We start from the raw sequence: 13,343 nt of genomic DNA on the forward strand, positions 1-13,343 counted from the left end.
GTGGAGAAGGTGGGTAAGTAATTGTTTATGGATACATTTTTCCATGATTTTAGCAATAGGTGATAGTAGTGCTATGGGGCGAAAGTTAGAGAAGTCATTGGAGTTCCCCCCTTTGTGTAGTGGGATGATATGAGATATCTTCCAGATAGAAGGGAAAATTCCTTCATTTATAGATCTATTTATCAAAATAGACACGGGATAGGCAATGGCTTTAGCACCTATTTGCAGGAACTCTGCAGGAAGTTTGTCTGCGGAGGGGGTGGTAGGTTTTAATTTTTGGAGCAGTGATGAGATAAAGGAGGTAGAAACTGGTTGTAAGTAAAGGGAGGGAGGCTGATTTGCAGTTGGTGAAAGTAGCTTAGAGGTGTCAGGAGATAGGTGACTAGCAAGAGTTTGAATAGTATTAGTGAAGAAAGAATTAAAGGCATTAGCTGTATGTGTGGGAGTCTCTGGGTTAGAGCCTTGAGGGTTGGGTGTGATACATTGGCCTGGGGATAGAAGATTGTTAATGCTGGTCCAGAATTGTTTAGGTTCCTTGTTGGAGGCTTGTTGTAATCGAAGGTAATAGTTCTTTTTGTCAGTCAGGATCACTTATTTTGTACTGTTTCTAAGTTCTCTGAAGTGTTGGCAGTTAGTTAGATTCTTAGTGGTACGCCATTTTGCCCAGGATTTGTTTCTGAGAATGATTTTTTGCCTTGTATTGTTGGTCAGCCAGGGTGCTGCTTTAGCTTTGATTCTGATAGTGTGATTTGGGGCATGAAGGTCTAGAATGGATAAGAATGTGGAATTGAAGTATTCTACTGCTTCATTAAGGGGAAGATATTTTAGTGGAGACCAATTACATTGTTTTAGTTCTGTTTGAAAAAGTTCAGAGTTGAATTGCTTTTTTGAACGGAATGTTCTGTAGATGGTAGGAAAAATTAGGTTGGTTTTATGTCTAATAACATAAGTTAGTGAATGATCACTTAGATCGTCTGGAAGGGTACCTGATTGGTAGGTTTGTTGGGGAGTATTAGTAAGAATCCAGTCTAAGGTGGTTTCATTGTTACTGATTTTATTAGTTCTTGCAGGGCCATTAATAAGTTGTGTAAAGCCATATAGGTTTATATGGGAGGTGGGGTTTGTACTATTACAGGAATTCCAGTCAATGTTTATGCCACCTAGGACTAATGTTTCTTGAGGGAGGTTAGTGAAGAGCCAACTTAGGATGCTTTCTAGAGTATTAATGTTATTTCCTGGAGGAAGATATACACAAATGATATTTATGGCTTTATTAGTGTTGACTTGAAGTTTGGAGCAAATTACTTCGGCACTATTTTCTAGGAGTAGTTTCAGATTTATAGTACTGATTTGTAGTTGTGCTTTATGGAGAATTGCTACTCCTCCTCCCTTCTTGACTGAGCGGTCGAGTCTAATGATATTATACCTGGGTGGGGTGATTTCATTGTCTTTAATGGTAGGTTTTAGCCATGTTTCAGATAGGCATAAGATGTCATATTGGTGGACTTCGAGGAGGGCATGGACATGAGTGATTTTATTACAAATGATATGTATATTGAGATGAGCTATGGAGAGTGAGTTGGTGGGTTTGGTAGGTCATAGAGAAGTAGCTTTCTCTGTTTTTTTTTGTTGCCCTTGTTATGGATGTGGTATGGGGCAGGGTTGGGATGAATGTCCCCATCCACTAGTGAATGGAGAAGTGTGAAATATTTAGGATGTAGAGGTTTACAAGAGCAGTCAAATAATTTTCTAGATTTTGGGTTGTTTATCTTAAAGTGTGCTAGTCTGTGGTATTTGGCTAGTAGGTAATTGGGTTTAAAAGTGAGATTTAAGAAGGTTGGAGAGAATGGTGATGTAGGTGTAGAGGTGTGTATGGAGGGAAAGGCAAGGGTAGAGTAAAGAGGTTGTTCATAGGAGGTTAGGAGATAAGTAGTTGCTAGAGGAGGTAGAAGTGATATACAGATGAGTAGTTGAAGTTGTGAGGGGATAAATGATGTATGCATTATAATGTTTGAGGAGGTGAGAGAGAGGATGAGAGGTAGATTGTAAGAACAGATGAGGAGTAGTAGTAAGACTTTATGTGATAGAGGAAAATTTATCTCTGTATAAGACCAATTTAATGTAAATTTAAGAAATAGTGTAGAATTATTTATATATGTTACAAAATCCAGTAGATATTCCACTGACCCTTCCAAATTAGGAAGAGGTCATCCACAAATCTCCTGAAAAACAATACATTCTGTTTATAAGGGCCCTTCTCCACATGTTAGAATCAGTTATACTGGTTACACTTGATGTGATGTCCCTCTTTACAGTTATGCCAAATGACTTTGGCCTTAACAGCATTACGAAAGTATTAGACAAAGATGGAAGTCATACACAAAATAGTATAACGTTAATGCAGATTCTTTTGAGATTAGTACTTGAAAACAACATTTTTCTGTTCAGGGATAAGATATACTGGCAACGGAACGCCAATAGTTATGCAACTGCAGTAATGTCTGTATGGGAAATAGAAAATGTGGAGAAGGGCCATTATAAACAGAATGTATTGTTTTTCAGGAGATTTGTGGATGACCTCTTCCTAATTTGGAAGGGGTCAGTGGAATATCTACTGGATTTTGTAACATATATAAATAATTCTACACCATTTCTTAAATTTACATTAAACTGGTCTTATACAGAGATCAATTTTCTTGATGTCAGTATAATGAAGGGTAAGGATGGAGAGATTAACTCTAGTATGTACAGGAAGGAATGTCACGTCAACAAATTATTGAGTAAAGACAGTGTGTATCCTAAATATGTGTTTAAAAATGTTGCATATAACCAACTATATAGGGGATCAAGACTCAATGCAAAACAGGATGATTTTAAACAACAAGTGGAAGTGATCGGGACAGAGTTGATAGAAAGAGGTTATGATCAGGATGAGGTATTCAAAGACATGATGAAAATACAAGAATTAAGGAATACTAGAGCAAAGCCATATTCTTCAGAATCATTCAATGTCACCAGAGTGACTCAACAAAATAGAAACAAGTTAAGAATGTGCATGAGTTACTCTAGAGATGTAAGGAAATACACGGAAGTTATCAGTACACATTGGAATCTCCTGACTTCAGATAGGCAGGTGGGTAGGTTTTTAGACTTGCATCCCCAATTTACGTTTAAAAATAAATAAAAAATCATTAAAGAAAAGATTATGTACAACAAGAGAACAGTTGGATCAGGTTGATGGCATAGGAACTAAACCATGTAAGAACTGCCAATACTGTGAATTGATTAATTTGGGGACAGAGTTTAAACACCCATATACTCAGGAGTTATTCCATCTGAGGGTGAGTACAACCTGCAGTACAACCCATGTAGTGTATTTAGCTCTGTGTTAGTTATGTAACAAATTCTATGTTGGCAAGACCGATAGGCAACTGAGAGACAGAATAAGAGAGCACATTTACCACATTAAAAAGAAAAGTGCATTTAATGCCCTTGCAAAGCATGTCACAGAGACAAATGAAAGACACAGTTTTAAATGTATGGTTTTAGGTAGATGTAAAGAAAATAAGAGGGGAGGTGATATCAGAGCTAGAACTGAAAAATTGGAAGCCAATTGGATCGTTAGGTTGAGGGCTGATGTGGGGCATGGTCTGAATGACCATGTACCCTTAAGACCCATTTTAAAGAATAGACCATTATGTAGATGATTTTAACTATTACAAGTTTTGTATTAATTTGTTGACGTGACATTCCTTCCTGTACATACTAGGGCTATTTTTGTATATGATTTTGTATTTTTATACTACTTTTTATGTATTCTATTACACAAAGACATATTTTAATATTTTAATATTATGGGAGGTATTTTCTTCTTAAGTTGTTAATCAGTGGAGTCATTTGATCTATGATGTTAGTTTAAAACAGGTGATTTGATAGCAGTATGGATACACCTGAAGAAGCATTCGTGAAAGTGCTTGTGTACTGTGTTAATAAACAGCTGTAGTTCCTGAAGAAACTGGAGCCTTGTCTTTGTTACTGTTTTGCCATTATTTCTTCAAAAATGTTAGGATGATTAACTTTTTAAGAGAAGTGATATACAGTTACTTATTGAAAGTTGGGGCTTTTGTCAGGTTTTTGTCTCTTTCAGCAGTGACAATCCTTGATGATCACCTACAAGCATTCTGTATCGTGTTTCACATTGTATTAAATCAGACATTATTTTCAATAATTTACAGGTGGCTATCATCCCTGACATAAAAATATTATTTACATGTAGCTCTTCATAAGGGTTTATAACACTATCATTCTGCAGACATTATCATTATGTTCCCTTAGAGTGCCTCCAATTCAGCCATACACACCATCCAATAAAATTACTGCAGAGTTCTTATCCACAAATATAATAATCTGATAAAAGGTTAGTTTCATTCTTGAATTTCATTCTTGAAATTGACCAGGGCAGAAGCAGTTAATTGTCTAATCGCATCCTTCCCCTCTACAGGACTGCACAAAGTTGCATTTGACAAGAACTGCAATCTAATCAATGAAATCAATCAAATATCAGTAACAAGCTCCTCGTTCTAAACACCTTTCTTTTATGTGACCCTCTACAAACTTTTTATAACAGTTTGAATCAAAATGTAAACAGATTATAAGGCTTGTTAAAAATGAAACCAAAATAAGAGAAAAATTGTTGATGTAGCTGTTAGCACCACTCCCTGACAAAAACGGTAGTCTAAAGCTGTCAGTTTTAATCCCAGATGTTAACACTTTTATAGGAACAAATTAAATTAAATGAAGTCCCAATAAAAGTTGCAGTCCTTTCCCCCATCACTCCAAGTCCATGAACAAATTACAACCAAAATGGTGTATTGGCAATGCACAAGTTTTAGAATTTGCAGCTGGCTTGAATATAACTTACATTCACAGATATTGACGTTTTGTCCCTCTGTACAGGGTCAGCTACTTCCACATTTCTCAGTCTTTTCTCCTGCAGCAAGTTGATGTTGAATACTTTTTAAATAAAAAGTCAGTTTAGCTACTGGTACGCATCGGTGGTACTTGCTGCTTATTCTTACTGACATGTTCCTGCTGTGTGGCCCCAAGGGTGCACTCTTAATCTACGTATGAATCCAAATGCATCACTGCTTCCTTTGGATCCTCAGACATCTTAGACCCCATGAAGAAAAAGATCCTTAATCAGGCCAGATATAAAAGATTAAATTTTATGTCTTTGTCTTTTAAACATTTTTGCACTGGCATAAAAGCAGCTAATTTATGCCATGCGAGGAGAGAAAAGTCCCTATCCATGTACACCCTAATTTCTCCATACTTTAACTGAGTATCGAGTTTACACTACTTAGATAAAATTAGTTCCCTCATAACAAAAGTACTGAAATGAACCAGGATCGGATGAGCTTTACTCTGGGACTGCACCTACAGTATCCAAGTAATGCAGTGGGCTCATTCCACAGACAAATCTTCTGAGACATGTGACCAGGCTGCAGGTTCTGATTTCATAAAAACTGTAAATTCTTCCTGCATGCTGTATCCTCAGAATCAATTAAAATGGCACCCATTGTCTCCTGTTTTGCCTCAGAGCCACTTTAGCTTTTAACAACTCATTTTCTGCAGAATGTTCAATGAGTCACTTTTCTGAACTTAACTTTCTGCATCTCCTGAAAAGCAGTCACGAAAGTCACATTCTGCTCCCCTTCTGAGCTAGTTTCAACTACCTTTGTCTACTGCTGCTTTTAGGCTTAACTTGCTGAATGTACACCTTGCACACATTGCCTTCACTCAGCTTGACTTAATCTTTTAAATACTTCACAAAGTTTAGAGCCATCAGTAAAACATATAGCAATTACACTTTTTTACAAACATATCCACAATATATACTGGAAGTTCCAATCCATGCTGCTTTTTTGATATATATATATAGGAGATTATACAATGACCCCCCATTAATATTCCAAAACGTGCACACTGATTGGTCAGCATGCCCATTGTAACTCTGACTTATACTAATGGAAAAGGTCCGGACGCCCAGACTTTTTCCAATAATGTCTTAAGTCTTGATTTTTTTTGTTTTTGGTAGCAATGGAGAACAGAAGAGCTCCGCTGCTGTAATCTCGCTATAGCGAGAGAGATATCTAAAAGCAACGAAGATCTTCCTTTCTCCGTTGCTTTTTTTAAAGATATCTTGCTATGTTAAACTTGTTTCGCTTTGCCCTCATGACCAAACCACACCAACTGTGGGTAAATCCAGCATTACCCACACCCAAGCATGGGTTATTGCTTAAGTATTGAAAATTTTTCTGTGGTTTGACAGAGGTTATGACACAGTCCAAGGACTTTTTGAGATGATACATGAGAGTACAGGTATTGTACAGAAAAATCACAGAAACAATTGTTGATGGCACCTAGCAGTTATTCTGCATTTCATATTTGAGCAAATATCCTTTTAAGCTTTGACTTTCTTAGCCCTCACTTGGATTAAGAAGGACTGGGGCAGTTTTTCCAGTATGCTATTCCAATCAACAGAGTAGTAACATTACATTGATTTATTTACTGTCTTGATAAGGATCACCATAGCTCTAAGCAGAAAGTGGCATTTAGAGATGATATCAGAAGGTAGTAGGATATTGTTAATAGTTCTTGTAAAGTCTATACGGGTTTATTTAGCAAATGCCAAAATTTTGGATTTTGCATTGTGCAATGTACATTAGCAGTGAATGTGCAGATCTGCTGAGACAAAGACACAAGGTTCAGGAAGCCTTTTCATATATAAGCAGTGATTATGGCTGCACCAAAAACAGTCACTGGCATTACAATTATGAGTACAAGTCTCCTGCTGCAGCCACTTCAAATGACATGTTTGCAGCACTCTACAAAGTCTTTTCCCAGATACCTTGCAGACCTGTCCCTGCAGCCTGAAGGCTGACAGTGCTGTAATGCCATCCATCAAGGGGATGGTGTGTAAGTAGATTGAATTTGCACATCAGTCCATGTGCTACCTCTGTCACTCAATGCTATTTTATAATGGAGAGCTGCTGCTTAATTTTGTGGTGCTTTCCTATGGTGGTGTATTACCATATAAATAACAGATGTGATTCTGTTTAGAACTTGTGTCCATCAGTCCTTTGAGGAAGATGACCCCCATGCCGCCATTGGTATTCAGTGTAAAGGGCAGTCATGAATCAGTCCAAGAGCATTTCCTTAAACAAATGATATTTTTAAGTCTTTCAATGATATGGTTTGAACATACCTTAAAACATTAGCTATTTCTTATAAAAATTCTGAAAGCATTTGCTATATTGTCTGTGCATCTAGGAACACAATCTAATAGTATTGTATAATTAATTAATCATATGCAATTCCCTGATAATTTTATAAAAATAAATTGGCCCAGTTTCAATGTACTGCTCATTATAATGGAAGATCAAGATCATCAAAAAGGGCATCGATTTTTTTGGGCAATAATATGCAGTACATAGTTGGTAGTAAAACGACTGCTATATCTCTCCAGTCTTGTCATGCTCCTAGAAAGAGTTCAAGAATATGCATGTTTTACTACCTAAGAATGGACTACATTCTGGTCTATATCTGGTGAGTGAGAAGACATTTTTCAATGAAATGGAAAAACAGTACTGCATGGATGATTCACTGGAATTCAGAAAGGATTATCTTGGGCAGGAAGTCTTACAACTAGCAGTTTCCTCTTCATACTAACACTTACCAATTTGTAGACCGCCCTATCAACGTGCTTTGCTCCTAGTGGCAGCATCAGTGAGCAAGGTGGTCCTGCTGGCCAAGCTGCATAGTAATGAGACAATATGGGTAATATCCCTAATAATCCTACTCATGTACTCTCCCCCCAGAAATATATACAACTCCTAATGTACATTGCCAAGTGATTCAGAGAACCATTCAGCTATGTAAATTACCATGGGTGGAAGATTTAACACCATTAAAAGATGGGGTTCTTCCACTGACTTCAAGTTCTGTAGTTAGGGTAAATGAAGACTAGTGGAGATTTGGGGTGTGGTGTGTATTAATATATGTATGTATGTATACACTTGTATGTGTCTGCAGATAAATGAAAGGCAGATGACTGTGAGTGTAAGTATGCGTGTGTGTGTGTGTGTGTGTGTGTGTGTGTGTGTGTGTGTGTGTGTGTGTGTGTTTGTGTGTGTGTATGTATGCGCATGTGTGTGTGTGTGTGTGTATTATGTGTGTACAACTGTATGCCTGTGTGGGAGGTCACACTAGGGGGATTAGGTAGAAACAGGTAAGTAAGTACTAGACTAGCTGCCCTTGTTGTGGGCTATTTTAAACCTAATTTCCTCCAGATAGAATCAAACTCTGTACCTCTTAGCTGGGAAGTATACACCTTAACCATTATGCCAGACCAGAAGATGAAATGAATGTGTGGATGTCAAAGTGCACATGTGGGTGAACAACTGATTGTGTCTGTAACTCTGATTGACTGTGAGGGTGGCTTGTTTGATGTTGGGTTTCTTTATGTGTATCTAGGGGTAGGGATGTCTGGAGGTGCTGTGTACTGGTATTTGTGCCTGGATGTCTGAAAACATGTGTGTGTGTGTGTGTGTGTGTGTGTGTGTGTGTGTGTGTGTGTGTGTGTGTGTGTGTATTCAGGTGCCTTTGGTAACAAGATACTTGGGCCACCAGGGTAAACAGTACTGCCATCACTGGCCTGACAGAGCAAGTGGTAAACAGGTTTGATTCAGAGATATGCTAATGAGTGAATAATGAAGTTATCTTCATTGCTGTAATAGCTGTCTCTGAATTGGATTTTCTCTTGTTCTTGTAAATTTAACTATCTGCAGTAGGTAATGTACACAAGAGGTAGGATTCTTTTTGAATCATTGGGTCGTTCCCCATATTGCAGGTACAATAACACATACACATTTTACAGACAGTGAATATATTTTGATTACCACAAAATACAAAAATGTAGTGATGAGAAATTAATTATGCACAGTTCGTTATTAAACAACTCTGCATATCCTGCTCTTTGCAGATGTTTTAGATGACATTAGGAAAGCTTATGTGACAAGCTCAGAATCACCGACTCATAATCTTTCACACTCAAAAGTAACTGCTCAGACTGACTTACCTTTGACTAAACCCTTCAGAATGACTGTGTCTAATTCTTCAGACCCCTCCTGTTCAAGGTCATGTATTGTTAGAAGGTGCTGCTTTTCCATAATGTTCTGAATCTAGTGAGCAGAAACGTAATGTTTTGTTTTGCTTATTTTACTGATTCTGTGTACATATTCAGTGACTATACTTGCTCTTTAAATATAATGACCTAAGCATACTATTTTTTATGTTACCGATTACAAATAGTATAACTGCATTATAAACTCTGAGAGCTAAAGAGACATATGTTTCCTTTTGGACCATTAAAAAACAATCATTGCTATCACAGATTCAATGACTCATGACATATTTTTACATTAGTTGATAAAAGAAAACTCCACTCAACTCCATCTATTACTGCTAGTTCCAAGAATAATTTAATACACTGAGCACCTTCACCTTACAGATATGAGACTTCATCAGAATGCTGCTTAACTCAGAGTTCGTTTTGTGGCCATACTTCCAACATGACCAGCCATATGACCCTACGCGAATAAAGGCTACTTACATTGTTGAGTTAATTCTTTGTAATCTGTCATGTTCAGTAACTGACAATACAGGATTCAGTCTGTGCTGTGTACCACTAGTTATGGGGTGCTTAACTCTTGAGGAAAATTTCACTGTGTGATGGCAGTCTTTCGTGTGTTGTGCTTTAAGTCAGGTGACAGTGGTTTTAGGGAAACTGAAACTTTTCCCCACTGCTGTGTGATCTGATAATTACTATAGATGTTGTAGTTACAAGGGGCAACATGGGGGTTACAAATGGGCTGCTCCCCTGCAAAAATAATTATTAGTTTGTATTTGGCAGGATTCACTGGGCAGGAAATCATTTGTCTGGGATTGCTATATGTAATCTGAATGAAATACCACATTGATGACAGTTCATATGTGTGTTTGAGTCTGTAGGAGGCACGTGCACACACATACACACACACATACACACACACTCATATATATATATATATATATATATATATATATATATATGATATAGATATATAAACTTATATATATATATATATATATATATATATATATATATATATATATATATATATATATACATATACATACATACATGGTGTTGGTAGCTATTTTGGCAGCCTCCAGCCAAAAAGATTCTCAACTTAGACTTGAGAAAAAAAAAGAACATATTGCTTCACTTTTGAAGCAGCAAAGGAAAAAAAATTCTCTTTTTAAAGTGTGGCAACTGCTTGCTATTTTTGTAGCAATTAGCTGCTACAGTCCACAGATACAGACCTAAAGCACTTGACTACTGAAGACTTTCTGAAAAAACAAAACAAAATAAAGAAACATACAAAAAGGATGTTTTCCATTTAAATTATAGCATTCTGCTTGCTTCATACAGAGGTCTAAAGTACTTCAGTTCAGATTGCAAATGGAACACCAGCATTTAAATGCTGATATTGCACTGAAGACTGATCTGGATCTGTCAGTAGAACCCCCTAACACTTTGCAGTTGGGACTGTTTTTAAGCCCCACTCTAAGTACACTCCTATATATGTGTGTATATATATATATATATATATATATATATATATATATATATTTGTATGGAGATATATATATATATTTGTATGGATATATATATATATATATATATATTTAAGCAGTAAACCATAACTGTGGTCAGTATATTGAGATTTACCCATGGTTGGTGTGGTTTGATCATGAAGACTAAGCCCGAGTGATCAAACAAAGCCAACCATGGGTAAATCCTGATACACTCAAACACAGGAGTGGATTATTTCTATTATGCAAAATTGTTTTCCTTTTTTAAATTTATGTAAGAGCTCTTTAGTCTCCTTCTGTGTTGTCTTCGCTTTGCTGATGTACTGTGCATGTGTTTGGGACTTCCAGCCCCTCGTTTGCACAGCACATCACGAGAGAAGCAATGGAGAAAGAAGCATCTCCACTGCGTTAATGTTTTTATGAATTTTTATTTTTTTCATTATTAAGAAAAAAAATTTAAAATTTTACAAGGACATCGCAAAAACATGAGGAAAATCAGGTATGTTTCTATTTCCTTAGTTTTGCAGAATGTATCTGTTTTTTCCTCATATTTTGATGTGCCCTCAATATAGAATGCAGTTATCCAGCTGACACCAATAGAAAGTCTGGCCACTCAATGGTACTTCAGCAGCCAGATTTTTTTTCTTTTGGTATGTACTCGATTTACAGTGGGCACACTGGTTGGGATGTCCAATCACCATGCTCGTTTTTGAATACTAACGATCCTGTATTGTGTAAAAATGTGTTTGCATGTGTGTGTGTGTGTGTGTGTGTGTGTGTCTGTGTGTGTGTCTGTGTGTGTGTGTGTGTGTGTATATATATATATATATATATATATATATATATATATAGATATATATATATATATATATATATATATATATAAATATATATATTTGTATGGATATATATATATATATATATATATATATATATAATATTTATTTATTTACATTTATAATGTAAACAAATAAATATATATATATATATATATATATATATATTTGTATGGAGATATATATATATATATATATATATATATATATTTGTATGGAGATATATATATATATATATATATATTTATATTTAAGCAGTAAACCATAACTGTGGTCAGTATATTGAGATTTACCCATGGTTGGTGTGGTTTGATCATGAAGACTAAGCCCGAGTGATCAAACAAAGCCAACCATGGGTAAATCCTGATATACTCAAACACAGGAGTGGATTATTTCTATTATGCAAAATTGTTTTCCTTTTTTAAATTTATGTAAAAGCTCTTTAGTCTCCTTCTGTGTTGTCTTCTCTTTGCTGACATACTGTGCATGTGTTTGGGACTTCCAGCCCATCGTTTGCACAGCACATCACAAGAGAAGCAATGGAGAAAGAAGCATCTCCACTGCGTTAATGTTTTTATGAATTTTTATTTTTTTCATTATTAAGAAAAAAAATTTTAAATTTTACAAGGACATCGCAAAAACATGAGGAAAATCAGGTATGTTTCTGTTTCTTCTCATGATATAGGCATAGAATACTTAAGAAATTATTTATCAAAATTTACCACCTTCTCACAGGAAATAATTAACATGATTTGCTCCCTAACTTCTCTAGTATTAACTAACAATTTTTTCCACTTTGATGGTAAGATTTTTCATCAAACTAAAGGTGTAGCTATGGGGGCTAAACTAGCTCCTGCCTTTGCAAATTTAGTATTAGCCTGGTGGGAATGTAACTTTCTAGTATATTTACCTGGTTTTAATAATATTCTTCTGTATCGACGTTACATGGATGACCTCTTTTTTGCATGGAAGGGATGTGAGTCTGATTTGTTTACATTTATTAATTCCTTATCTGATAGTATTCCATTTCTAAAGTTTAAGATTTCAGCTTTTGAGAAGCAAGTTAACTTTTTAGATGTGCTTATTTCTGTTGATACAAATTCTTTAACTTGGAACTCTACTATAGTTAGGAAAAAGACATTCAGAAATAATTATTTACATTTCTGCAGTATGCATCCTCTATTTATGAAAGTTAATATGGCCAGAGGTCAGTACATCAGATTGTCTAGGATTATTTCTGATGATAATGTTTTTCTACATGAATGTGATGTTTTTAGTTCCTTTGTTATAGAGAGAGGTTACCCTACTGATTTACTGAATTCTATTGTTAAAGATGTAGTCTTTTTAAGGCACATTAATTATCCTCCTATTCTTTTAAAAGGCTTCTCTCCGAAGAAAAATACAACCAATACTATGAATGAAATACAGACTACTCCCCTTGTGACCAGTGAGTGTAGTAACACTACAAATGATATAACCAATACTATGTTTGAATCACAGACTACTCCCTTGTGCTGCACCTATCAGTACGTTTCTCAAATACATAATTCAGGACATTCTCTTTCTACACATAACTCTATAGATAGATTCACTAGTTTCTCAGTTCCTATTTGCAGGGACTCTATAGCTATTAAGAAAGTGATTTATAATAACTGGGATATTCTTACCTCCAGCCAGGAGGTTGACAACAAATTAGGGCTAGGTCCTGTTTTTACACATAAAAAATTTAAATCTTTACGTTTTCTATTTGAAAATAGAGACACTCAGTTTATTGTTACACCCCCTGTCATTCACAATAATAAAGGGATG

The 13,343-nt window shown here is 35.8% G+C and overlaps 1 protein-coding gene across 1 annotated transcript in view; it reads right to left on the reverse strand.

Annotated features, from left to right (window-relative positions):
* The window catches only part of TRPM5 (transient receptor potential cation channel subfamily M member 5), a 749,498-nt gene that overhangs the window by 402,616 nt on the left and 333,539 nt on the right, over positions 1-13,343 (reverse strand). Inside the window, exon 8 of the mRNA XM_044058928.1 lies at positions 9,140-9,242. Coding sequence (XP_043914863.1) covers positions 9,140-9,242 — 103 coding nt within the window. The remainder of the gene's footprint in view (positions 1-9,139; positions 9,243-13,343) is intronic.

Source organism: Protopterus annectens, chromosome 17.part0, assembly GCF_019279795.1.
Source record: "Protopterus annectens isolate FY-2018-M chromosome 17.part0, PAN1.0, whole genome shotgun sequence".
NCBI lineage: Eukaryota > Metazoa > Chordata > Ceratodontiformes > Protopteridae > Protopterus > Protopterus annectens.